General features: G+C 36.3%; 1 protein-coding gene across 2 annotated transcripts; it reads left to right on the top strand.

Annotated features, from left to right (window-relative positions):
• The first annotated feature begins 4,621 nt into the window (after positions 1 to 4,621).
• Positions 4,622 to 23,777, top strand: LOC143848177 (general transcription and DNA repair factor IIH helicase/translocase subunit XPB1-like). Of its 2 annotated transcripts, none has more exons than XM_077357050.1 (20): positions 4,622 to 4,808; positions 4,951 to 4,994; positions 5,080 to 5,155; positions 5,237 to 5,405; positions 6,035 to 6,257; positions 6,340 to 6,399; positions 7,053 to 7,196; positions 7,468 to 7,548; positions 10,418 to 10,505; positions 14,727 to 15,064; positions 15,606 to 15,681; positions 15,771 to 15,964; positions 17,820 to 17,983; positions 18,077 to 18,149; positions 19,320 to 19,433; positions 20,224 to 20,304; positions 21,562 to 21,621; positions 22,545 to 22,628; positions 22,714 to 22,856; positions 23,037 to 23,777. In XM_077357050.1, exons 1-20 carry the CDS (start codon positions 4,802 to 4,804, stop codon positions 23,131 to 23,133), a joined length of 2,316 nt encoding a protein of 771 aa, XP_077213165.1. In that variant the 5' UTR covers positions 4,622 to 4,801; the 3' UTR covers positions 23,134 to 23,777. The 2 variants fall into 2 exon arrangements, with proteins under 2 accessions (XP_077213165.1, XP_077213164.1); XM_077357049.1 differs by having other exon boundaries at positions 4,622 to 4,814.
• Positions 23,778 to 26,360: the final 2,583 nt, after the last annotated feature.

The raw sequence follows: 26,360 nt of genomic DNA, 5'->3' as shown, positions 1-26,360 counted from the left end.
AGGGACGTGAACTTTTAATGCTTGTCAGGTATTCTTTGTGTCAAAATCCGTTTCGATTTGAAACCATTTTTTAATTTTTTATGAAGAAATGTTCAACGACCCCGTATTTTTTGCATGCCTTGTCGATGATATTTATACGGGAGATTTGTTAGGCGATTTCGCGGAATGCCATTTCGAGTCTGCCTTTTGCATCTGAGAACAGCCACACAAGTTAAATTTTTGATCCATTTTGCCTTATTCATTAACTAGTGGGACCATCCATACCAATACCATGCCATATTCATTCAAATTCCATTAGTATGTTGTTGAGATATTATTTAGGGAAAAATACAGAAACACCTGTCAACTTTATGACATTTTTAACTATAGCCCTGTCTTTTAAAAGTCACCAACTACACCCGTGAGGTTTCAATTTGTATACAGTAGAACCCCTCTTGATGGTTCGTCCGCAGATCGAAGAGTTAGGATGATCCTATGGAGCTGATTTTTCGGGCACACCCTACCTATGTCAGGGTCCGTCAAATGAGCGCTTTGGATCATCCAAACAATGTGGGCTCACTGTGTTTTTTGTAGTATTTGGATTAGGGTGTGCGGTTTGCAGGGAGAGGGGGAGGGTGTATGAGGTCTTCATTAGCATTGATAGTGTTTCAAAAGAGGAGGTATACAAATTAAAACAACAGGCGGTGTAGTTAGTGACTTTTAAAAGTCAGGATTAGAGCTGAAAAGGTCAGAAAGCTGAGGGGGTGTAACTGTGTTTTTCCCTTTTATTTAAGAAAAAACTCCGAACCAACTCTAGAGGTGATTTTAATGTACAGTTTTATCATGGGAAATGATATCAACACTCCAATGTTTTTATATCACGCTGTACTAGCTTGTCTTTTATTGTTTAAAATAGTCCCCAAAAAGCTCTCACAAGCCCATTTAAAAGAGAGGCAAGGAGAGCAGAGATATCAAACATTGAAGTTCTGATATCATTTCCCTTTTATTATACTCAAATTTCATTAAGGTGGTGGGATTTTCCTAAGAAAATCCCCACTTTTGGGACTGATATTTTTTACTTTTGGACATTGTTACAATATAGCTAAGTGGAGAGGGATGATCTAGTGTAACCACGACCAACTGGAAGAATGTTCTCAATTTAGGGACAAATTTCTGCTGAGATGGATGTTGTTGTTAGTAAAAAACACAAAAAAAAAAGAAGCATTGGTATGAGGAACAAAATATGCAAATTCTATAAGTATTAAACGTTTTTAACTTTAACAACTATAAAATCTAAAGGATAATGGAGTTAAAAACTAACGGGTTGGAGGGTTACTTGGCGACTTGGCGTTGGAGACGCACGACTCATAGAGGAAAAAGGGACTATTAAGTAGGGTGGATAGATTTAGATGTAGGTAGTAAATGTAAATCTCAAGATTTTAATCGATAGGACGTGCAATAGGAAACTCATGAAAATTTTGTAGATAGATAAGAGGTAATTGCGTTGATTAGAGAAAATCAAGGCTATTAAATTACGGTTTCCTCAGACATATCCAGACTATAGCTTGACTTCGCCCCACCACATTACTAATCACCGAGTTCCCGAAATTGTATTCTTTGGGCATTTGGAAGAGGGTGCCACGTAGGGTGAATGCTAGATGAGGAGACTACACACATCAGCGTGAATAGTGAAACTCCCATCTAGCTATATTATATTAGATTGATCTCAGGTGACTGTTCTCATGTGCAGAAGCCATCCACGAAATGGTTTTCCGTGAAATTGCCTAGCAAATTCCTTATTTTGGAGGAATGTTTGCCTCACATTTGAATGGTCTAAACCGTCCATTTAAGAGCTCTTTCTTTGGATATGCTCTACCCAAAAAATCAAGCTACATGTCCTTTCTAATGTTCTATAATTCTTACTTTTCCACTTTTAAAAAGGGAATCTAAGACCTTATGTCGTTCATGAGTCAATTTTCAAAAGAGGGATGGATTTCGACCTTGTATTCGTCAAGCTGATCTGAGTAAAGCGAGGTAAGGGGAGAAAACAGAAAGGGTTGAGGGAACCACTGATTTACAAATCTCATTAACCACGGGATCTTGTATTCCCATACCAATAGGGGCCCTCTTCGCTCGATCAAGCTGGGAAGAAGCTAGATAGATCTTGGAAGTGTTCCCGGGAAGGAGAATGAGTTTTCTCCACAGCTAGATATTTGCACCGTCTTGACATGATGTGTATCTCATGTTCAAATCGTCAGTGTCGAGTGCAAGATCCGACGCCTTCACGGTGAGTTCATCTTGTTGATTGCGAGATTGCTCGAAGAGTATCAATTTCCTTTATTGAAAATTCTATCCACTTACGCTACATTTTTTATCTTTTCTTCGATTGTTATTCATCGATCATTGAATTTTCCATTTGAATCTTAAAGTTTTTGTTCGCAGGTCTCTATTTTCATTCGTAATTGGCCACACATGACTAAGTCATTAGATCATAACCTGCCGTTGGGGCCAATGTAGTTACATGTTAGTAACCACTTATTTGAAAAGATGGAGGTGACAATTAGTTTTAAATGAGTTGAAGTTTAAAATTCAAACAAAAAGTGGGAAGTTACAACAAATTTCCTCTCAAGGACGTGGAGCTGTTGTGAGAAGTTTCAGGGTAAAGCTATAAAAAAGAACAGTTGCATCGCAGAAAGGTTCCCACAACTGAGGTTCCCACAACTGAACATCAAATATGTCTTAATTTATCTTATACTTTTCCACACTGTACTTATTTTCTAATAGTTGTAATTTGTCTCTAAGAATTGAAGATACGACGGAATGGATTCATTGTCTCTGCTGAGCATTTGTATTTAACCCCCTATTATCTTTCGCACCGGAGTTTGTCTGTGTTGTTTTATTAAGAGATTAATTGGACTCGTGGCGATCTCTAGTCATTTTGCCCACTGAGTGTTCTGTGTGCATCGACATTTAACACAAGTTGATTACATCCTGTGTGTATCAACATCAAAAGCCATCATTCTGGCATTGCGTTGTGTATTAGAAGTCCTTCCGTCTAAGAAGACATTAGAGCCTAAGGAAGAAGCGACATTCCTCTCTTCTCAATCACATGATATCCGATCCTCGGGTACAAAATTTGGTCGGTTGGTTACCCCCACAAAATTACGTTTTATCGATAAAATTGATTGTTTGATTACAGGAACAGGAGAAACAGAAACAATAGTGCTTTATAAGAGTGACATAAAATGCATCTAGTGTTCTTCGTAATATGTTTAGGCTAATGAGAGTGTCACTACTAGGTTTTAATAGTTGCACATACTCGGACCGTCTTTTCTTTTTAAATTGGCTTTTGAGAGCTTTTTGGGATTTGGGAACTGTAATAACATTTGACAGCTATTTTAAAATGACAAAAAAGATGGGGTCCGTGCAATTATTATTAAAACATGGCGGTTGCCAACATCAATAGCCTATGATTAATGCTGCAAATTACTGGTTAAGAAAGTGGGCTATGCCCTTCAAATCTTAATTTAGGGCTCATTAACGGACTATGCCCTTCAAGTCCTATAGGATTTTTAGGGCTCGTAAATTTTCGTGAAGGCGAGAGAAGGGACATGAGGACTTCATTTCGTTCCGAGTGAGATGAAAATGGATTCCCCCATTCACATACTTGAGAATTTATATGATGAGTGGCCGTGAAAACATGTGAAGTCTAAAAAAGTAGGTACAGCCCACTCCATATGGTGATCCAAACCGTTCATCTGTTTGGGCACAACGTAAATAGGTTGTGCCCCAAAAATCATTTCCATAGGATGATCCTAACCCTCCGATCTGCAGAAGATTAATGATTTTTGGGGCACTCCATATTCATATCAGTTCAGATAGGACGGTTAGGATCATCCTATGGAAATGATTTTTGGGGCACAACCTCTTCACGTTGTGCCTAAACAGATGAACGGTTTGGATCATCATATGGAGTGGGCCGTACCTACGTTATTATACTTCACATGTTTTCACAACCACCCATCGCATAAATTCTCTACCTGAGAATTTATATGATGATCCAAACTGTTCATCTGTTTGGGCACAACGTGAATAGATTGTGCCCCAAAAATCATTTCCATAGGATGATCCAAACCCTCCGATCTGAACTGATATAAATATGGAGTGCCCCAAAAATCATTAATCTTTTGCAGATCGGATGGTTAGGATCATCCTATGATGGCTGGCCGTGAAAACACGTGAAGTCTAAAAAAAATTAGGTACGGCCCACTTTTTTTTATGATCCAAACCGTTCATCTGTTTATGCACAACGTAAATAGGTTGTGCCTCAAAAATCATTTCCATATGATGATCCTAACCCTCCGATCTGTAGAAGATTCCATAAATGATTTTTGGAAATCTCCATTTTCAGATCAGTTAAGATCGGAGGGTTAGAATCATCCTATGGAAATGATTTTTGGGGCACAACCTATTTACATTGTGCCCAAACAGATGAACGGTTTGGATCATAAAAAAGAGTGGGCCGTACCTACTTTTTTAGACTTCACGTGTTTTTACGGCCACCCATCATATAAATTCTCCTTCACGTGTTTTCACGGCCGCCCATCATATAAATTCTAAGTATGAGAATGGGGGAATCCCTTTTCATCTCCTTTTTCATCGCATAAATTCTCCTCATACTTTACATGCGAAACAGGATTCTTACGAGATTTTCTGTTTTTGAAATCAATAAAAGAAGATAAAAAACGTTCTTTTGAAACGTTGTGAAAGAAACCCAATAAAATCTTTGCGTTCTGCACACCATCCCTACCTCAGAAACAAAATGGCAGGTCACGGTATTCCTCTTTCCCACTCCCTTCTTTCTTTCTTTTTTTCAATTCAATTTCTTCTCCACCCTAAAAAATCCTTCTCCCTGTAATGATTTTGATTTGGGATTTTGTTTTTCTTCTCGCTGGTTTTACCAATTTGCAGGTGAAAAGGGCCGTCCTAGTAAAAAACACAAAACCTCTTCAAAGGTAAAAAAAACACAAAATTCCAATTCCAATCTCCCCCCTTTCTCCTCTTTCCTTAACTGATTTTTCTTTCTCTCTTTATTCATAGGATGATCAACGAAATCCCGTTCTCGACGATGAAGAATCCGTTTACGCGGAAGATTTTGATGATGATCGTCGTGAAGGTATTCAGATTTTCACTCATTTGTTTCTTTTGTTTGATCATTTTTGTTTGTAAAATTGAATTGATTTTTTGTGTGATGAAGATGAGAGGGAACTGAAGAAGAGAGATTTTACCAAATTGGAATTGAAAGCTGATCATTTGAACAGGCCACTATGGGCTTGCGCCGATGGCCGGATCTTTCTAGAGACTTTCTCTACATTGTACAAACAAGCTTACGATTTCCTCATTGCAATTGCCGAACCCGTTTGCAGGTTGCCCCGAATTTCTCCTTTTTAGGGTTTTTTTTTTGTAGTATGGAATCTAGGTTTTCTAATTGGATCTTGTAAATTGTATGTAGGCCCCAAATTTTTTCTTTTTTGGAATATGAAATCTAGGTTTTTCTAATTAGATCTTGTAAATTGTATGTAGGCCCCAAAATTTCTCTTTTTTTGGTTTTTTTTTTTTTTTTTTTTGGGAGTATGGAAGCTAGGTTTTCTAATTCGATCTTGGAACTTGTATGTAGGCCCCAAAATTTTTCTTTTTTTGGGGGTTTTTTTTGGAGTGTGGAATCTAGGTTTTCTAATTGGAGCTTCGAAATGGTACGCATAGTTTTGAATTTCGGCCGAAATATTTCGGTGTTGGTTTGGACCAACAAAGTACATGGAATTGATTTCGTACAAGATTTCGGTCAAATTTCAGGAATTTGCTTCTTTTTTTAATACCTTTTTTAATAAATTCTACCGAAAATTTATGATTTCTACCGAAATCAATGATATTTCCATGGAAATTACCAAAATTTCCACCAGAATTTTAGAAAATTTTACACGATTTTGGTCAAAACCGAATTTTTTTGGTTATGGTTGTGGCTGAAACCGACATTTAAATCCTCGATGGTATGTAGGCCCGAATCAATGCACGAGTACAATTTGACGCCACACTCTTTGTACGCTGCGGTGTCGGTTGGGCTCGAGACAGAGACTATCATAACTGTTTTGAACAAGCTCTCAAAGACGAAGCTACCAAAGGAAATGATCGATTTTATTCATGCTTCGACCACCAATTATGGCAAAGTCAAGCTTGTGCTCAAGAAGAATCGGTACTTTGTGGAGTCCCCTTTCCCAGATGTAAGAATTGAATCAGTTTTTTTATTAGATATAAGATTGTAATTTGTCGTGTTTGATATAATTAGTTGCATTGTATAATCAGGTACTGAAGACTTTACTTAGGGACGACATTATATCCCATGCGAGGATTCATTCTATGGAGGTAGTTTCCATGGCTTTCATTCACGATTGAATTCATTTTTTCTTTTGTTGAAGTAACATATCTACTTTTTTATTTTAGCTCTTAATAAAAATTTGGTTACCACCCTTGTGCTGATTCTTTCCTTGTATGGTGAATTGGATTGATAATGAATGTCTCTCCAATTAGGCACTGAAGGTTTTGATGTGCACGGATGTGGTTCATAAGGGAATAATATGTCACCATGTATATGACAAAGCTAATGCTGTATTTAATGATACCTTTCAAAAAAATATTGTATTTAATGATATTGTATTAGAAAATCATGAAGTATCCTGTCTATTGCTTTTGGATGGAAGATATAGAAAGGGAACCACTCATATTTTACACCACCATTAAAAAAAAAACTCATATTTTACACCATATTTTCTCCAATTAAAGTAGGGTAATGAAAGGTTTTGCTTGTTCTTCAATCTTCTTGTAACATCTTTTCTTTCTTAACATTTTGATTTCCCTCCTGGTGTTGCCTAAGCTAATTACGCATGAGTATGTGTAATTTTGCAGTTAGAATACTGCCCTTTTTAGAAACTTCATCAATTATTGGCGTGTTACTCCTCACCTTGTTTGATTTAAAAGTACAAATTACTGATACTATATGTACTCAACCCTCTCTTCAGGGTTTACCAGGAAGTGATACATTTACAATTAGCAAAACTATGGGTGAAATAGAAGGTGGTCATCAGGAGTTGTTGAGTGGAGCTGATATCGCAGCTGCTGCTGAAGAGAAAGAAACACATTCATTTGAAATCGACCCTGTTCAGGTACAATATGGTTGGTTACTTTTTTTTTTATGACGCAGGGTGTCCCCACCCCCTTCGGGAGTAGGACTATTCCCTATGGATGCACGCCCCCACTTAATGGGCACTTTCTGCTAACATCATTGAAAATCATACATAAATCATCTGACCTTGGCAGGTTGAAAATGTGAAGCAACGATGCTTGCCAAATGCTTTAAGTTACTTTGCCCCCACTTAACGGGCACTTTCTGCTAACATCATTGAAAATCATACATAAATCATATGACCTTGGCAGGTTGAAAATGTGAAGCAACGATGCTTGCCAAATGCTTTAAATTATCCTATGCTGGAGGAGTATGATTTCAGAAATGATACTGTGAGTTTTTCTACTTAGTAATTTCTGTATTTTAAACAAAATTTATAGTATGCCATCCATGTAGAACAAATGGCTCACGTTTAGACAATTAACATGCTTTTTCCTATTAGCTTCTTGTTCTACAGCTTCATTATCTTGCAAGAATATTACAGTGAAGTAGTTTGTTTAGTGAGCTCGGGAGAAGTTTTTTTTATTTTTTATTTTTTTTATAGATATGGTATAATGTAGTTTATACCTACCCAATTGTCTTAATTCTCCTCCTATTTATCATCTTTCACATGGATATTATATTGCTATGTATGAGTATGGGTTATATCCTTCGCTCATGTGTAATGTATGTAAATATGTGATTAACTATAATGTTATTGTCCTTCAGTTGTGCATCTTGTCCTTTTTGCCTGGCTGTCTGGCTGCCACTTGGAACATCATGTTGGGCCGTGCTATGACCCCCTGCTACTTTGAATCTTAGCATTCTCCTTAATTCTCCCCACTTCTCACCATTTTGAGGCCTGATATTTAATTCGGCTCCGGACCATCTCTACAGCTGCAGAAAAAATATTCCTTGTTCTGCTAGTGTCATTATCATGGCTTACTCAAAAGTCTGACTTGTGTCTTCGTCTGTGCGTGCATGCGTTGGCTTGGCTAATTTTGTTTCTTTCAGCTTTGAAATGTTTAAAAAAATGCACCCCTTGGTACCAAATGGCATTAGGTTCCACAGATCTGCTCTGAGTGTTTTTTTTCCCCGAATCTTTATGTTAGTCTTGCCTTGGAATCAGGGAGCTAACTATGTTAGTCTTGTCGAAGGAGATGCTTCTAGATATTGAGAAGCGTGATGCGATGGAGAAGGGGGAGACGACAGCTAGGGGGAGTAGGGAGCTAAAGGCTCTTAAGAAGTAAGGGGTTCTTTTATTTCTCTAGTGTAAATGTTTTTTGGGGGTTTATGTGTTTTTGTCTTGGAGGTCTCTGTTTTCCTGGAAGGATTGTGAAGGTTGTTTGTGTCTTGGTTTTTCTTAAAGGATGGAAGGGGAAGCTGTTGATGGTTTGGTTATGGGACCCTTTACCCTTATTGAGGAAGTGGACGCTAAATGAGGTTTTTTGAGCGTGCTTGAGGGACTTTGGTCCTTCGCTGCTCGAGGATTTTTCCTCCGTTAATCTCTATTTTTGCTAGGGTAAAAGGTTACATGAAATTTCTTTATTAAATGTTTTTATGAACTACCGGATGAAGATACTGTCGGTTGTTGGTGTGGTTGGTAATTGGGGGGATATGTAAACTCTCTTTGTAGGTTCTGTAGGCTTTTTGGGCATAAGAACCTCTTCTATGCCGTTTAGTGTTGCATGGATTCAGATTCGCGTGTAGGGATCCGACACGGATTCGAGGTGTCGGATTCGGCAAACCCCCAAAAGTAAGATTCGGGTTCGGTAATTTTAAATAAAATAAAAATTTCAAAATTTCAAAATAAAAAAATAAAAAAATTATATATATATATATATATATATATATATATATATATATATATATATATATACATGAAAATTTTTAGGGTAGAGGGTTGAGGCGAGTCTTGTATTAAGAGAGTTGAAGGAGGAAGGGGGTCGATGTTCAAAGGTCAAGGCGCTAGGGTTTTTATTGAAATTGTATGGGTTGTGCTTTCGTATAAAAAAAGTTAAGAAGAAAATATGTTTAACGGGAAAATATACAGGATTCACATTTCAAAAGAGACAATGATGAATCGGATTCGCCCGAAAAAAACAGGATTCGTGCGGGACACGGCTACTACAAGAATCCGGGTGTGTCCCACGTGAATCCATGTCCGATTCGGATGCAGAGACGTGTCGACACGGATTCGGCATAGGGGGGCAAAGAATCCGTGCAACATAGATGCCGTTCATATGCTGTAACAACTTCAGTATATAAATATATTGTCACTTTTCAGAAAATAAAGTATTGCCTTGGAATCTCAGTTTTGCATATTGGACACAAGTATTTCAGTGTCAACTGTTCATTTCTTGCTGGAAGACACCAGAGTTCCTCTCTAGTTTTTTTTTTCTCATTTCCATAGAAGGGAAATCTAGTGACTGAGTCCTATATTGCAGATGGTCTTCACAGTTAAAATTGAGAATATTCATTTCGTGGTTTTTGCACTTTGATCACAGCAGTGGGAAGAACTGATTCACCAGAAGTTTCAATCTGGAATATTCAGGCCTTTTTGAGTTGTTGTTTTAGTTTATCTTTTGAAAAAAACTCCTTATTCCTAATTCATAAGATTCAGTACACCGCGATTGTCATTTTGTACAAGATAAAGTGATAAACAAGGAAGTGTGCCTTTGTTCATTCTCAAAATCTGGCAGTTATTTTTTTTTAAGGTTGTAAGATTTAATAAGTTGGATTTCTTTGTTCCAAGCCGGGCATTCATGGTGTTTATGCTCTAGCTTTAGGGAGAGTGTTAGTCACTGTTATGTAAATAAGGGCACTTTGGGTATTTAGTAAAAAGGCCACATACTTTAATAAATAAGAAGGGAGATCGTGAATAACTCACGTTGTTCTCCTTTCCTTTTCTACCCTATGACTTTCTTCTCTTCTTATTTTCTTTCTTTTCAAACATGATCATGAAAATTCTACTGGCTTCACCATCTAATGCATGACAGTATGCAAGAGGAATGCTGCCAATATTGTGCCGTGCTATTAGAAATTTTAATAAAAACTTTCTATTTCGTGCTCAAATGAATGGAGCAGACCAGCTAAAATACAAATGGATCTATTACTTAGCTAATTTGTAAATTCTTTGCATTTTGTACATTTACATAATTTTAATATCCATGTCACTATATCGCTTGGTATGTGTTTAGGTAATGCTCTTTAACTGTGCAGGTTAACCCTGACCTGAACATGGAATTGAAACCTCAAGCACAACCACGACCATACCAGGAAAAAAGTCTTAGTAAGATGTTTGGAAACGGTAAGGACTATTTTGAGATGAATTTTTTTCTCTGCATGAATGTTGCATTTGGTAGGGCTAGACCGTTAGCAATTCTCACGCTAACAAATGTACCGTTAGGGCTGGACCGTTAGCCCTACCAAATGTACATTTACCAAATGTTGCATGAACTTCATGTTTCTTTCCTTCCCCATACTCATTAAGTAATTTATTTGACTAGATTTAACAAGTCTTATAAATTATTTGGAAAGAACATTTGGTAGGGCTGGACCGTTTTAGAGGTACTAAGTATCGAGGCTGATTCATTTGCATGTTATGCTCTTTGCTTGGTGTCATAGCATTACGAAAACTCAACTTGGAACCTACTTGGAAATCATGTTATAGCATTACGAAAACTCAACTTGGAACCTGCTTGGAAATCATGTTATAGCATTACGAAAACTCAACTTGGAACCTACTTTCATTCCCCAAGATTACTAAATGAATTTTACTCAGCGTGTATGCTTATGCATGAGGTTATTTATTTATGCTGAATTGATGAATCCCGTTCCTTCAAAAACCATGAATATTAAACTCTTGCCTATCATCTTTACTTGAGTTTAGAATCTCTAAACCACTTGTAGCTCGAATTGACCAGCAATAGTTCTGAATCATGGATGCCTTTCTAAACTTAAGAAGAATGCTTCTGCATCCGCTCTACATCATTTAATGATAAATCCCTCTATTCTCTCCCTTCTTCTAGCTTTATATAGCATGCGACTCAAAGCTCTGGCACAATTGTAACCAAGAAGAGGGAAAGGAGATTCCCTTGCTGGTGCCCCGTAGAACTTTTGATGAAGCCTTTAAGGGATCCGTTGACCAGCATGGAGAACCTAGCCGCTGACAGGAACTACACTCTACTTTTGCCATATGGAACTAAATCTCATCCGTCCCATCAAGTAGTTATGATAATCCCTTCCATCCTATCAAATCCTTTTCCATATCACCCTTGCAAAGAAATCAACCAATCCCACACCTATGATAGAAATAAAAAAAACGCATTGGAGATGATGTCCTTGTCAAAAACATGCCTATCATGGATGAAAGCACTCTGAGATAATAATCCCATCCAATAGGAGTCTCAGCCAGTCAGCAAGGACCCTAGCTAAGATCTTGTAAACTCTACCAGCCAAACTAATTGGCAAAAAAAAAAAATAAAAAAATCCTTGACTAGCTGGTTGTGGATGTTGTAGCTCATTTGAACACTCACGTTCCTCCTAAATTGTACCACTGTTTGGCCGATTTCCTACTCTTGTTAGGAATGCTTGATTCCTTGAAGATATTGTTTGCTCAAGTTTTGGAGCTCAGCTCAAATTGTCTGACAAGTCATTGGATTCTGTTACCTGGTTGCTGGGGTGTAGCTTCATAGTGTTATTGTTGATTGGTTGCCTCCCTGTTATAATTGGCCGATGTAACAATCTAAGGATCAATGTTCTGAAAATCGGAATTGTATCGTAAATCGTAAGAGGGGTCGAATCGTAAATCGTAAGATATTTTCAGATTTATATATAAAAATCAGAAAAAATTAATAAAAAATAGGAAAAATTACAAATAAGAATAAAAAGAGCAATTATCAATTTTCCATTCAAAACGATTAAAATAAATAACATGAAATGCTTGATAACCACTTAACCGATTGTCATAACTCATAAGTAAAATTAATTAACCATTCATAACTCAGTTCAAACAAACATAATAGGGCACACGGCACACCCTTGTTTGTTTTAGATTAAAATCGGGACTTCTATTATTGATTAAATGCTCTGTTTGTTTTGGATTGTGAGAACAGATTGTGAGTACATAACATTAACAGATTATTTGACCCACAATAATATGTAAATTTGGGTCTAATAATCAGTTTTGCACTCGAAATCAGTTTTCAAAATCCCAAAAAAAAACAGAGCCTTTTAATCAGTTTTGGACTCTAAATCAGTTCTCAAAATCGAGAACAAACAGAGCCTAAAAGGGGTCAGTACTATTTGTTTTGGATTTTAAGAACTGATTGGAGTCCAATCGGTTCTCAAAAGCCAAAACAAACAGAGCCTAATCAGTTTCAGACTCGATCGATTCTCAAAAGCCAACACAAACAGAGCCTAATCAGTTTCAGACTCAATCGGTTCTCAAAAGCCAACACAAACAGAGCCTAATCAGTTTTGTACTCTAAATCAGTTCTCAAAATCTAAAACAAACAGAGAAAAGGGTCGGCCCTATCTGTTTTCAATTTTAAGAACTGATTTGAGTCGAATCAGTTTTCAGAATCCAAAACAAACAGAGCTAATCAGTTTTGGACTCCAAATCAGTTCTCAAAATCGAAAACAAACAGAGCAAAGGGCTGACCCTATCTGTTTTGGATTTTAAGAACTGATTGGAGTTGAATCGGTTCTCAAAATCCAAAACAAACAGAGCCTAATAATCAGTTTTATACTAAATCAGTTCTCAAAATCGAAAACAAACAGAGCCGGAGTGATGGAGAAGGTAGGAGGAGGAAAAAAAACAGAAAACAAAAACCTACCTAAAACCGAAGTGGGTTTGGGAGCTTTCTTCTTTTCCTTTTCTTCCTCGTCTCGTATTCCCACTCTTTCTTCTTCTTCTTGCCTTGAACGAATGGAGGAGGAGATTGGAACCCTAAGATCGAAGTGGGTTTGGGCTTTTTGGGTGCTTTTGTAACCCTAAAGGCGTCGTAAATATGAGAAGTCGAGAGAATGGGAAGATAAAGTCGTAAAAACCCTTTTACATAAGTTGTGGGGCCCACTATATTTAAAAAAAACAGATTCTGGATTGAATCGTACGATTCTCGATCGAATCGTACGATTCAAGTTCGAATCGTACGATTCAAGCTAACGATTTAAATCGTGAGGTGTATGATTCGATTTGAATCGTACGATTCGAATCGAGAATCGTACGATTTTGACAACGTTGCTAAGGATGTTGTAAGTTGCTACATATTTTGTCAGTCAGTTCTTGGAATCTCTACTTTTTATTGTTCTCAACTTCCTCTCATGTTTGATCCTGATGTGTCCATCATTTCTTCTGAGGAGGTGACATTGGTACTTTTGTTTATTTATTTATTTTTGAGATATGATAGTTTAATATGATTTAGTCGACACTTTGAATTTATTGCTGACACAGTGTCATGCCTTGCCCGACACGACATGCGTGTCCACACTCCTTTGGACATTTTAAAATGTACAGCCAAAAGTGTTAATGTGGGTGTGTGGACACATTTTCGTACTGTGTTAACTCAAGTGTGACATTCTATTTTATTATTGAATATCGTGTTTACCTCTTTTATTATAAACTCTTCTTTTAGCTATTCTTTAACTTATATTTTCCGTATACCCCCTCCCCTAAACCTAAAACCCTAAAAAAATTCTTATTCTTATAATATATTCATTGTATCATTTTGGTCTCCCTTTCTCGTCGTATATTGGAAACAGAAGAGAACTAGGTTAAATTGATGAATGCATTGTTATTTGATTATCTCATATTTGTTTTAGATTATAGTTAATTAATTCTAAGATTTATTATTTCTATTAAATGAATATCATATTTACATGAGATTTGCTAGTGTCCATCGCAAGAGGCATTTCACAGATGCCCTGTTGCATGTGAGAGCAGCCACACAGGCTCACTTTGCAGCAGATTTTGTCTTCATTCAGGAGGTGGCTTCTCTCACATGCAACAGGCCATCCACAAAATGCCTTTTGCGATGGACGCTAGCAAATCCCTATTTACATTGTTCCAAATTATGATAGTAATCAGTAAATTTTATATGTACGTGTCTCACTATTTCTAGATTTTTAGATGTTGCCATGTCATGTCAGTATCTGTGTCGAAACTCGACACACGAATTTGTATCCACAAATCATGATTATATATACTTTCTATTTTAGCCGTGCCCCCGTTTCTAAATTTTGGGTCTTTGCCATGTCCGACACTCCAAGCGACTCTCGTGTACGTGTCCACAAATCATAGATATTTTGTTTTGAATATTATGAGGAACTTATATTCAATTAATGGCATGTTATGTTCTTGGTAGTGATACACCTGTTATTTCTCTGCGACTAGATATTATATAGAATGAATAATTTCAAGTTGATTAAAAATTTTGGAGAAATTTTATTATGTTTGCAACTTGGACCCTGTTCTGTTTAGCATGGAAGAATGGTTTTATTGAAAGGTTCTAATAACTTCAATTTGCAGGTAGGGCAAGATCTGGCATTATTGTACTCCCTTGTGGTGCTGGAAAATCTCTAGTGGGTGTCTCTGCAGCCTGCCGGATACGAAAGAGCTGCCTTTGTTTAGCCACAAATGCTGTTTCTGTGGATCAATGGGCATTTCAGTTCAAGCTTTGGTCTACCATACGTGATGATCAGATTTGTCGTTTTACATCTGATAGCAAAGAAAGATTCCGTGGTAATGCAGGTGTTGTTGTGACCACTTATAACATGGTTGCTTTTGGTGGTAAACGATCCGAAGAGTCTGAGAAAATCATTGAAGAAATAAGAAATAGAGAATGGGGATTGCTTCTCATGGATGAGGTAGTTTTGTTGATGTTTAGAGCTCTATACTAGGAGTGCAACTCGGGTTGGGTCGGGTTGAGGCGAACCCGACCCGACCTGACCTGAGTTCTAACCCGACGAGTTTCAACCGATCCAACCCGAGGAACCCTTTTTTTTTCCAACCTGAACCCGACCCGACTCGACCCGAGTTCAACGCGACCCAACCTGAGTTTTTAAGCTTTGTAAAAAAAAAGTTTAAAAATGTCGGGTTTCACTCGGGTTGGGTTGGCCAAGCCCTCAACCCGACCCGACCCGAACTCAACACGGGTTGGGAAAATTCAACCCGAACTCAACCCAACCCGACCCGACTTTTTTTCGGGTTGAACCCGACCCGAGTTGCACCCCTACTTTATACATTAAGCAAATATGGTACTTCTGCATTTTGCACCTGGTTGTTACAAAGTTAAATTAAAATGATCTATATCTCTTTTTAATAAAACAGTCTTTTTCCATGTTCACAAACTTGACTTATCTGACATTTTCTTATTTGTTTTGGTTTCTTCCTGGTTTGGGTTTAAAGGTGCACGTGGTTCCTGCACACATGTTCCGAAAGGTCATCAGTATCACAAAATCTCATTGCAAGCTTGGTCTTACCGGTTTGTATTGGATTCAAATTGTATTTGACTTAACTGCAGTGTGCGGCATTCATTTTTGGCTGAAAATGAATTTGGCACACAAATTGCAGCAACACTTGTGAGGGAGGATGAACGCATTACAGATTTGAACTTCCTCATTGGTCCCAAATTGTATGAAGCAAACTGGTTGGATTTGGTAAAAGGTGGATTCATTGCGAATGTCCAGTGTGCCGAAGTGTGGTGTCCGATGACAAAAGAGTTCTTTGCTGAATATCTGAAGAAGGAAAATTCCAAGAAAAAACAGGTCCTTACACCTTCAATCTATTCATGCTTTGTCTTCTTTTTGATATTTCATTTACTGTGATTTTTCTTTCAAATTCTAACTCGCACAGGCATGAATATTCAAATATGACAAATCTGAATTGATTCTTCGGGCTTTTACGTCAAAAGTGTTTGATTGTTTACTTTTTCTAAGTTCTCACAATTATCCTTTATGTAGTTCCTAGTCTCCAGATACAAATCTGTTGACCTTATTGCCGAATATTGATTTCTTCATATGTTAAAGGTCAGTAGATTTTTCCATTTGTAAGGAGCAAAAAAACTTCTTCAAGTGAAGAACAATGCTGCAGGTGAATAAACCATAAATAATTTATGAGTTTGCCCCAAGAAAGAGGGTTGGTACGAACCATTTGCAAGAAAGGAACGGAAGTATTAGGAACCACTCGAGTTCTGAGTTGTTTGAATTGGTTGGACAACCTTCTTATGTTTTCCTTTTGTTCTTTTATAAGATAAAATTTTAATTGACTGTTGGGAATTTCAAGCTAGTTAGGGTCTCTGTCTTGGCGAGCGCCCTGGTCTACAAAAATAGAGGTGTCCCACTTGAGTGACATAGTCAGTTAGTGGTTCTGAATGGAGCCATTGAATTGGCTGGTCTGGTTTGAATTCATCAACCACGTACTAAGTCTTCTGCATTGATTCTTTGATGAGATCAAATGGTGTTAGTGAATGTTCTCAGTTGAATTTTGAATATGATATCCTTTTATATTGGGTGATTATTCTTTTCTGCTAATCCAACTAAAACTTTTTTGGGCGATTTTCCTGTAGTGATCATGATGGAAAAAAAATCAATTTTTTTTATGTCATCTCATCTTGCACCCCAAAGTGTTTCATCTGATCCTGGTCTACAACTGAATAAAAAAAGGCAATAAAATCCTATGTTTTAGGGTGCAAGTAATTGCGTAAACAGAAACCAACTTGTTCTCATAAATTGTGAAACACATTTCATGCAGGAAACTTATTTGGTTGGTCTGAGTGATAAACACTAGTGATAAAAATAAACATTGACTCTGGAAAGTTTGAGCAGTAGCCATCCAAGAACATAGAGTCCATACTTCCTTATATTTTCTCATCCATGGTTGTAAGGATTAAAAATGGATGCGAAACTTTTACAGGATTCATGTATTAGCATGGATTAAAAATTGCAGCAACTCATGAGTGATGCAGGATTTAAAGTTATAGTTGTAGAAAGAAAGAATATAAAGTACTGGAAGGACATCGGCATGACAAGCTCGGCTGGCACCCAAGAACACAGCCCAAATTCTTCTCATACTCCAAGGGGTTAGAATGTTCCATCGCAGTAATATTCCTTCATGTGGAGGAGCCATTTGCTGCAATGACTCAGAAGTGTGACATAAGATTTGCTTAGTTAGTTATAAAATAAAATAAAATAAAATAGTAAAGAACTGAAATACTGAATAACATAATCTAGACAAGCTAGGTTGTGCCTTGTAACTGTTTACTGGTAGTGCCCTTCTATTGAGATTCGCTGAAGAATGTGATATCAATTACAATTACAATGAGTAGTGGTGATGCATATCTTTCATTTTGTATTTTTGATGAATTTGAAACCTTTACGATGAAGTGATTTTGTCAATGTTAAATGGGCATGCGTTCTCTACTTTGTACTATCAATTGTTCTTGAAAATTTCTTTAAAAGGATTTTGTCTCACATTTGTCATATAATGTAGTTCTTTATTTACATTTTTAAGTTTTTGCACATCATCTACGTATTGATCCTTTGTTCTATTTTTTGAATGAAAAAATAAGGGGAGCAACACGAGGAAATGAGATAACGGGTTATTTATACCTTGTTCTTTCAGGCGCTATATGTGATGAACCCAAATAAATTCAGAGCCTGTGAGTTTCTTATACGGTTTCATGAACAGCAACGTGGTGACAAGATAATTGTGTTTGCTGATAATCTTTTTGCACTTACTGAATATGCAATGAAACTTCGGAAGCCTATGATCTATGGAGCAACCAGGTCATCTTGGACTACAGTCAATGCCCTTTACTGGTCAGAGCTTTTATTTGTTTTGTCACTTGCGGTAATAATTGGTTATGTGTTTTTGTTCAGCCACAATGAGAGGACAAGAATCCTCTACGCTTTCAAGCACAGTCCTGATGTGAACACTGTTTTCCTTTCAAAGGTATGCTGCATAAGTTTTGGCCACGTGTTCCTTTGTTGGATTTCTGTCGAAGTGTATTGCTAAATATGTGCAGGTTTATGGTTGTTTAGATTTTATTTGATACATGATAATGTTTTTTTCCTTAGTTATATTACTTATTCTAGTAGTTACACCATCTTTAAAACGGCTTTCATATTATTTTAGAAATGCAACCCATGTTAGTACGATACTAGATTCTCTCATGAATTTACTGTGTTCTGTAAACAGTGTTTGGTTCCAACACTTGCTATGAAAAATTCTACTTTTGTGCTGTAGTCCAATTTGCAGCATGCACATTTTGGAATTAGTAATTACGAACAAGAAGTTATACTCATCCCAGTCTACTAAATATATGATATTTCAGCTTTAAGAGAAGATTTCCCCTACAGCACACACATTTTTTGAATTAGTAACTAACTCGGAACAAGAAGTTATACTCATCCCAGTTCACTAAATATGTGATATTTCAGCTTTAAGAGAAGATTTCCCCAAAATCAGACCATCTATCAAACCTGATGGATGAATTTACAAGCACAGGAGATTGTTGATGTCCTTCTGATCTTATGCTTCATCCATGATTCCTTCAGCCAATTTCCACGTGTTTCATTAGTCTTTTCTCACCTTCTTGTGACTGAAACTTTAATTGTTTGATAGGCTGATAAAAGTCTGTAAGTCACAACTTGAACATGAGACTGACTTTCATGGTATTTTCCCCTTCAATGAAGAAAAATTCTTTGGTATTGGGGCTAGGAATACGTTATTAGAAAGCCAACTGATGCTGGAAAGAAGAGAAACTGACTCTCTCTCTCCCTCTCCCTCTCCCTAGCTGATGCAGATAGTATCTGCATCACTAGCTCTCACTCTTACTCTCTTTCTCTCTGATGAGGGACCATCCCTGGCTTCCTAAAATTTTCAGGGTTTTGCTTATAGGTTTTTGCAATTATTAATATGATTGAGTTGCCATATGTTGTTCTTGAGAAAAGCTGCTGTCATCACTTCTTGGTATTAATAACTGGATTTGCTTTCCTAGGTTATCAAACTGCTGTCATATTTCTGTTGATTGATTTTGTCGTGTTTGCTTATTATTTTTTGAAGAGAGTATCATTTTTTATTTTTGGGAGTCAATATACCGGATTTTTTTGTTTCTTGCAGGTGGGAGACAACTCAATAGATATTCCAGAGGCTAATGTGATTATTCAGATTTCATCTCATGCTGGTTCACGGCGTCAGGAAGCCCAACGACTTGGTCGTATTCTGAGGGCAAAGGTATGTGTTATTTTTCTTTTCATTTGTATTCTTTTAAGTCCTAAACCGTGGTTGCTCTGGTTTCTAGTTATTGAGAAGTCCGTCAACAGTTGTATTGTTGTAATTTTTTTCTATGGGAAGTTTTGAATGGATGAAAAAATAATGTTTCTGTTCTAGTATGGCTAATGAAACAACACTAAAAATGGGAAAGACCAAATCATACTATCATTTTCAAAAGGTGAGATATGAACACTTTCTAGGACCCGAAGGAGAGAGAGCGAGGTACAAGAGAATTTCATTTTTTAAATCCCTTTTTCTCATGAAACTTCTCTCTTTATCGCTTAGAAAACAAGAAAAAGAAAAAAAACGAAGGATTCTCCAAATATTAAATTAGCATCACATAACTGACTAAGCACTACTTATAATAAATAGATAAATATTATTGCGCTATGAAAGATTTAGGAGGATAATACTTTACACGATACTTGTCTGGCTGTGTAAGGATAACAATCATTCCCTGTTTGGTTGGTCATAGATGGAGAAAGCTTGCTGAGCTCTAAGTGAATGTGTCCATACTTTGATTTTCTTTGTGGCTTTTGAGCAATGTGATTGTACGGAGACATGATCATATAGTAATATATTTTGTTTTTCTATATCAATGTCGGTATTGAGTTATTATTTTTTATTTTGTGTTTAATATATAATTTTTTTGTTTTTCTATATCAATGTCGGTATTGAGTTATTATTTCCAATTTGGTAGTTAATATGAGGTTTGACATTTTATTTCTGACATCTGTCATTGGCACTACAGGGACGACTCCAGGATAGGATGTCAGGAGGAAAAGAAGAGTACAATGCTTTCTTCTACTCCCTGGTATCTACAGATACGCAGGTATGTCTGTGTTACTTTCATCTTGTTTTATTTTGCTTATTTGATGCAAATCGGTTCCTAGGTATCCACCTGAAAGAAACAGCTCTCTAAAATTTTGATCAAGTAGATGGACTGTAGCAACTAGTTTTTGTTACTTTCTGTGAAAATTGAATTGAACTAGCTATTCGCACCCAACAAATCTGCAAAATGAACTAAAGAGAAAACTAATAGCTTAAAAACTGATAAAGCTGTGATAAGTTTCATGCAGTGACACCAAGGAATAAAGAGAAACATGACTTGTTCAATAAAGAAAAAAAAAGAAAGGTAAAGGAGAAGAGACTCAAAAATGAACTTGAGTTTTGTTGATTTCTTCAGTCATATTTATTACAAGCCCTAATAGAAACTCAGATGCTTCCATCTTGTCTTATCCCATCCCATAGTGCAATAAATCTCAGACAATCTTTTCAACTCCGTAAATTTTGGAACTTTGGACACTTTCTGTTCAAAGATATGTAAGTGTATTCATCCCCTAAAAATACAACTTTCTGTTCGGCTGCACAAAAATAAAAATAAAAAATCATACCTCTTTCTTGTCTATTTACATTTCTCAAACTTGCATTTCTGTCCCAAGAGACCTCTTTGACCAATGTTATTATCTGCAAAAACCTGAAACCCAGTTGTTTGCTCTTTGAAACATGGGCCGGTTTAGAAACCCAACCTCTCCCAAAAATCCATTTGGGTGCTTTGGACTGCTGGAATTAAAAATTAGTGGAATTATTCTGATTCCGCCTGATTCCAGCTTTTGGTTCATAAAAATGAGTGGAATCAGGGTTCGGAATTGGGGGGGGGGGGGGATCCGAGAATCTGTTTCCCGCTCCAAGAGGTGGTAATCTGTATTGAATTTTTAAATGAATTTTTAAATTTTAATTTTCCCCCATTCCGTTTACAAGAGAATCAGAATAGGATTGGAAATAGGATGCTAAGTCTGATTCCTGACTCACCAATCCGAACGCAGCCTTATTGTTCACCAACATTACAAGGAAACAAAAAAAATTCTGGGTAACCTACTATCTTTTCTTGATGTCATCTGCAGTCCCTCCATTGCCCTTGCTCGATTTGCTTCTTCTTTTTTCATCCTCCTCATATACAGATACAATCCTCGGAGCTTGTTGAACCTTCACATTTGTGTCATGATTAGCTAATACATTTTCTCAATGTACACTTGTTATTCATTCATAATGCTGTTTTTTAAGGAGCTTGGTTCTCTATTTGGTGCAGGAGATGTATTACTCTACCAAAAGGCAACAATTTTTGATCGACCAAGGTTATAGCTTTAAGGTACATTCATTCACTGTCATGTCGGTATTGGCTTCGGTTGAATGCTATAGATGAGTTCCTCTATTGATTCATGTTTTAAGGGAATAGTGTTATACTCTATGCAGGTCAAAAGTCACCCATGTTTGCCACTTTATTTTCTCTTGTACATTTGTTTTGTAAGAAGATTTTAGAAAGTATATAGGGCTTGACTGTGATTATGTATTTCCAAGGATTGAAAAAACGTCCAAGAGGTTACATCTTAGAATTTTAGCCCTCCCAATTGATACACGTGTGTTGCGAGACCCTAAAAATAGCTTATGTCTTCCGGTTAAGACATTTGTCCTGGATGAAACGAAGTGGCAGTGTTGTCCCAGGCAAGATATGCCTTCTTTTTGGGTGATTTGCATTTTCCTTATTTGTAACCCTACCTATCCAACAGTGACTTTCACCAGATTACTGTGCATACGAGCCAATTTTTAGGAATCTTGCTAGATCCTATGTCACAAATATCTCCAATATTTTCAAAATATAGCAATTTTATCAAGTTATTTTGATAAAACGACAAAATCCCGAAAGAATACCGAGAATCTAAAAATATAGTGATATTTTCATTTTCCGTGATAATATCATGATATTTTTACGACATTTTTTATGATATTTTTTATTTTTTATTTTTTCTTAATTTATATATTTTTAAATATATATTTTTTCCCTATATAAACCCAAAAAATTAATATATCTCGAGATTTTCCCTTGCCGTGAAATCCCCGATAATGATATTTGTGACATAGGGTAGATCATCTGAGCTATACTGGGTATGCTTCGCATCCATATAGCACAATTACTGACTGAATGCATTCCTCTTCAAGTGTGTCTACTGTCGAAGTGGGTATTTGGTTTAGGCCTTAAGACGTCTGAATAATCTCAATTGAACTTATTGACAGATCATTACAAGCTTGCCTCCATCTGATACAGGAGCTGACCTGAGCTATCACCGCCTTGATGACCAACTAGCCCTTCTCACCAAGGTTTTTTTTCTTTTTTTTCTTGTTAATTTAACAGCTTATTTATTTGAAATCTCAGAAAGTCAAAAAGATGGTTCTGGTGGGGCAGGTATTGAACGCAGGTGATGATGCAGTTGGGTTGGAGCAGTTAGAGGAAGATGCTGATGATATTGCTCTCCAAAAAGCACGTCGATCCATGGGATCAATGAGCGCCATGTCCGGAGCAAGTGGGATGGTTTACATGGAATACAGGTATAATTTTCGCATCTCTTTGTTCTTCTTTGCAAATCTTTTACTTTGGTTCAGTTGCTTCCTAATAAACAGAGATTCAGATTTTCAATGGGTTTTCAAGTCCCTGTATAGATTTGGTACTTTTCTTCTGTAATGCTTAATCAGTTAATTTTAAGCGGAAATGTTTTCCTCTTTTGGCAGCACTGGACGACATAAGCAACTTGGAAAAGGCCAAATCAAAAGCAAGCCGAAGGATCCCTCAAAGCGGCATAGCTTGTTTAAAAAGCGGTTTGGTTAAGTTATTTCAGCAAGCTACAAGGTACGTAAAGCTGAGGGTGAACTGACTGCTCATTCGTGAAACATTGTGGCAAGAGAAGGTTCCATAAATCATTATGTGATCAGAGGAAATATGCAATGCTCGGCCTAAACAAAACAGCGTTTTGCTCTCATCAGTGATCTAGTCAGTTAGCTGTATGATTGGTGAATCTTTTTCACTTTGAATCTGAACTTTTGATTATATGTATTATTGTGCCATAGCCAGTAGCCAACCATGGTGTTATTCTGATATAAACAATCCTGGATCACTGGATATGTAATTTGTAGATATTACTCATGGCTCCAGTCCTTGCATTTCTTGTATCACACAAGCAACTCTACTAGGGGATTATTCGGCGAATCTCAGAGATAAACAGCAATTTCATTTTGAAGTGGAAGAAAGAGTTCTGATGAGCCCAAGAGAGATTATTGAGGATTTGAGCGTGGAAAGGCAGAAACCGGTGAGTAAATTCATGTCTGTAGAGTTAATCACAAAGTGATTTCACTTATAATTAACATATTTTGATGACACATCAAGTGTAATGTGTAATGTGTAATGTATCACTCATCAGCTATTACAATGGCAATCCCTGGCCGAGTAATTTGATGGATGCATGATTAGACAGACTCGAAAAACTGTAGTAATCAACCCTGGTTTTGTTCTGTTTTTTCCTTAATCGTTGGTCATGCAATGCTTATTGAATACAAAGAACAAAATGCATTATTTTAGATAATTAAAGGCCTTTTTTGTATGCTGCCAAGATTATTTGCTTATTTGCTGATAAAGTAATTTTGTTGTAATTTAGGACATGTTTGGTAACCATCAAAAATTATTCCATGGAATATTTGTTGGCCCAAACCAAACTGTGAGATAGGAGCTGAGAGAGGGGGACAGACTTGAGAGGGAAGGAGTGGAAACAGCATGATAAATCTCTCACCCCCTCAAACTAGGTTTTTTTTTTCCTATGCTCCTCTCACTTTCACCCTCTCAAGTCTAGACCTCTCAGCCCATCTCTTACAATTGGCCCCACTAATATTTCATGAAATATTTTTTTATGGTTGCCAAATATGCCTTTATTTACAAATCTATAAAATGGTAATTTTGGGCAACCAACGTTTCCACATGGGAAAAATCATTAAACCTTGAGATAATTTTTCGTAGGATTAGGGCGATAAATACTTTTATGATAACATTATTTTATAAAATGAAATGAATTTTTCTAAACTGATTCTACTACCAGAAGAGCATGATGATGTAGGGTCCTCATCGAATTATAATCTAACGTCGCGATCTTATCCGTCGAGCCATCTTGAGATTTCAACTTGCTTATATTCAACCTCCTATTTATAATTCGATGTACTTTATAAATATATAAAATATATATATATATATATATATATATATATATATATATATATATATATATATATATATAATATACTCAATAAGTACTAAACATGTACTTTATCAATGAAACTATAAATTAAATCTAAAAAATTAATTTCTAAATTTTTTTTGGAGGTTTGATGTTAGATAAGAGTAAGAGGGCAAAAAGTTCAAATTTGGAAAATAAAAGAAAAAATTCAGAATAATTCATCCAATCATATGTTAAAACAAGATTTATTGAATTGATAATATAATTAAATGATGATTTTTAGAACAGGTTTCCTAGGTGATCATGGGTTGAAAAATATAGGATGATTCTTTGGGTGTTATAGAAACTCCATATAAAATCAAAATCAAATTCGAATTTAAATTCTTATAAAAATGCCAAAAATAGTCCATAAATAATAAATTTTCAATGTATAAATCTGACTTTTATTATTTTTAAATGGTATGACATAAGGTAATTTTGAGGTTTATTATTTATCTAACTCTAAGCATAGAATTTCAGAAAAATCACATCAATAAAGTTATATAAAAATCCCACGAAAGAAATCATAAAATCAGTTGTATATATGTTTATTTATTTATGCAGAAGATTCGATTGACTAGAAAAATTCTTCCAATACAATCTCAAAGATTTTTTCACATTAAATAAATCTCACAAATATTCAAGGAATATATAGATTAATCATAAAGATTTCAAGTAAATCTGACTTCGTTTGCTAAAAAATTTATGCTCTGTTTGGTTGCCGGGTTTTTTTTGTTCCCGGGAGTTATGTGGGAGAAAAAAATACCCTGGGAGATAGGTGGGAAAAAAAAAGTCCTGGAAGTATCCTGGTAAAATAAAAATCCCATGTTTGGTTATGTGGGAGAAAAAAATACCCTGGGAGATATGGTGGGAGAAAAAAAAACCTTTGTTTGGTTGCTTGAACTGTTGGGTAGAAAAAAAATTCTTCTCAACCTTATTTTTGGTTCCTGAGTTTATTTTTGTTCTTGGGGTTATCTTGGGATGGGATGAAAAGGCAATCATTACAAAAGTGGGATTAAAAAATTCACCCCACAAGTAATCATTACAAGAGTGGGATTAAAATAAACCTAGTGCTAAAAGGCAACCAAACATGGGATGGGACCAAAATTTAACTTACTCTCCCACAAAACTCCCAGGCACAAAAAATACCCAGCAACCAAACAGAGCATTAGGGGTGCAATTCGGGTTGGGTTCAACCCGATTTTTGGGTGGGTTGGGTTGAATTTTTTTTGGCTGAGTTGGGTTGCGGGTTGGGAATTTATAACCCAACTGAAAATCGGGTTGGGTTGATTTGGGGTATTGGGCAACCTGACCATTTTCTGATAAGTTGTTTTTTTTTTTTAATTTTTTTTAGTAATATTTACGGTTTTAGACTTTTAGTCTTTTACTTTTAGACTTTTATGCTCTGTATGGTTGCCAAGTTTTTTTTGTTCCCAGGAGTTATGTGGGAGAAAAAAATACCCTGGGAGATAGGTGGGAAAAAAAAAAGTCCTGAAAGTATCCTGGTAAAATAAAAATCTCATGTTTGGTTATGTGGGAGAAAAAAATACCCTGGGAGATATGGTGGGAAAAAATAAAAACCTTTGTTTGGTTGCTTGAACTGTTGGGTAGAAAAAAATTCTTCTCAAGCTTATTTTTGGTTCCCGAGTTTATTTTTGTTCCTGGGGTTATCTTGGAATGGGATGAAAAGGCAATCATTACAAAAGTGGGATTAAAAAATTCACCCCACAAGTAATCATTACAAGAGTGGGATTAAAATAAACCTAGTGCTAAAAGGCAACCAAACATGGGATGG

This window comes from Tasmannia lanceolata, unplaced genomic scaffold (assembly GCF_043159265.1).
Source record: "Tasmannia lanceolata isolate RefF3 unplaced genomic scaffold, GAP_Taslan_0.1 ptg000016l, whole genome shotgun sequence".
In the NCBI taxonomy this organism is placed as follows: domain Eukaryota; kingdom Viridiplantae; phylum Streptophyta; class Magnoliopsida; order Canellales; family Winteraceae; genus Tasmannia; species Tasmannia lanceolata.
This window is presented reverse-complemented; position numbering and strand designations above follow the sequence as displayed.

Bases quoted from the DNA above. Each gene is read 5' to 3' on its own strand.
- LOC143848177 (XM_077357049.1), top strand. The intron at 5,156-5,236 runs GTATTCAGATTT...TGTGTGATGAAG, and splicing joins TGATGATGATCGTCGTGAAG to ATGAGAGGGAACTGAAGAAG. The intron at 15,682-15,770 runs GTTTGTATTGGA...CACAAATTGCAG, and splicing joins TTGCAAGCTTGGTCTTACCG to CAACACTTGTGAGGGAGGAT.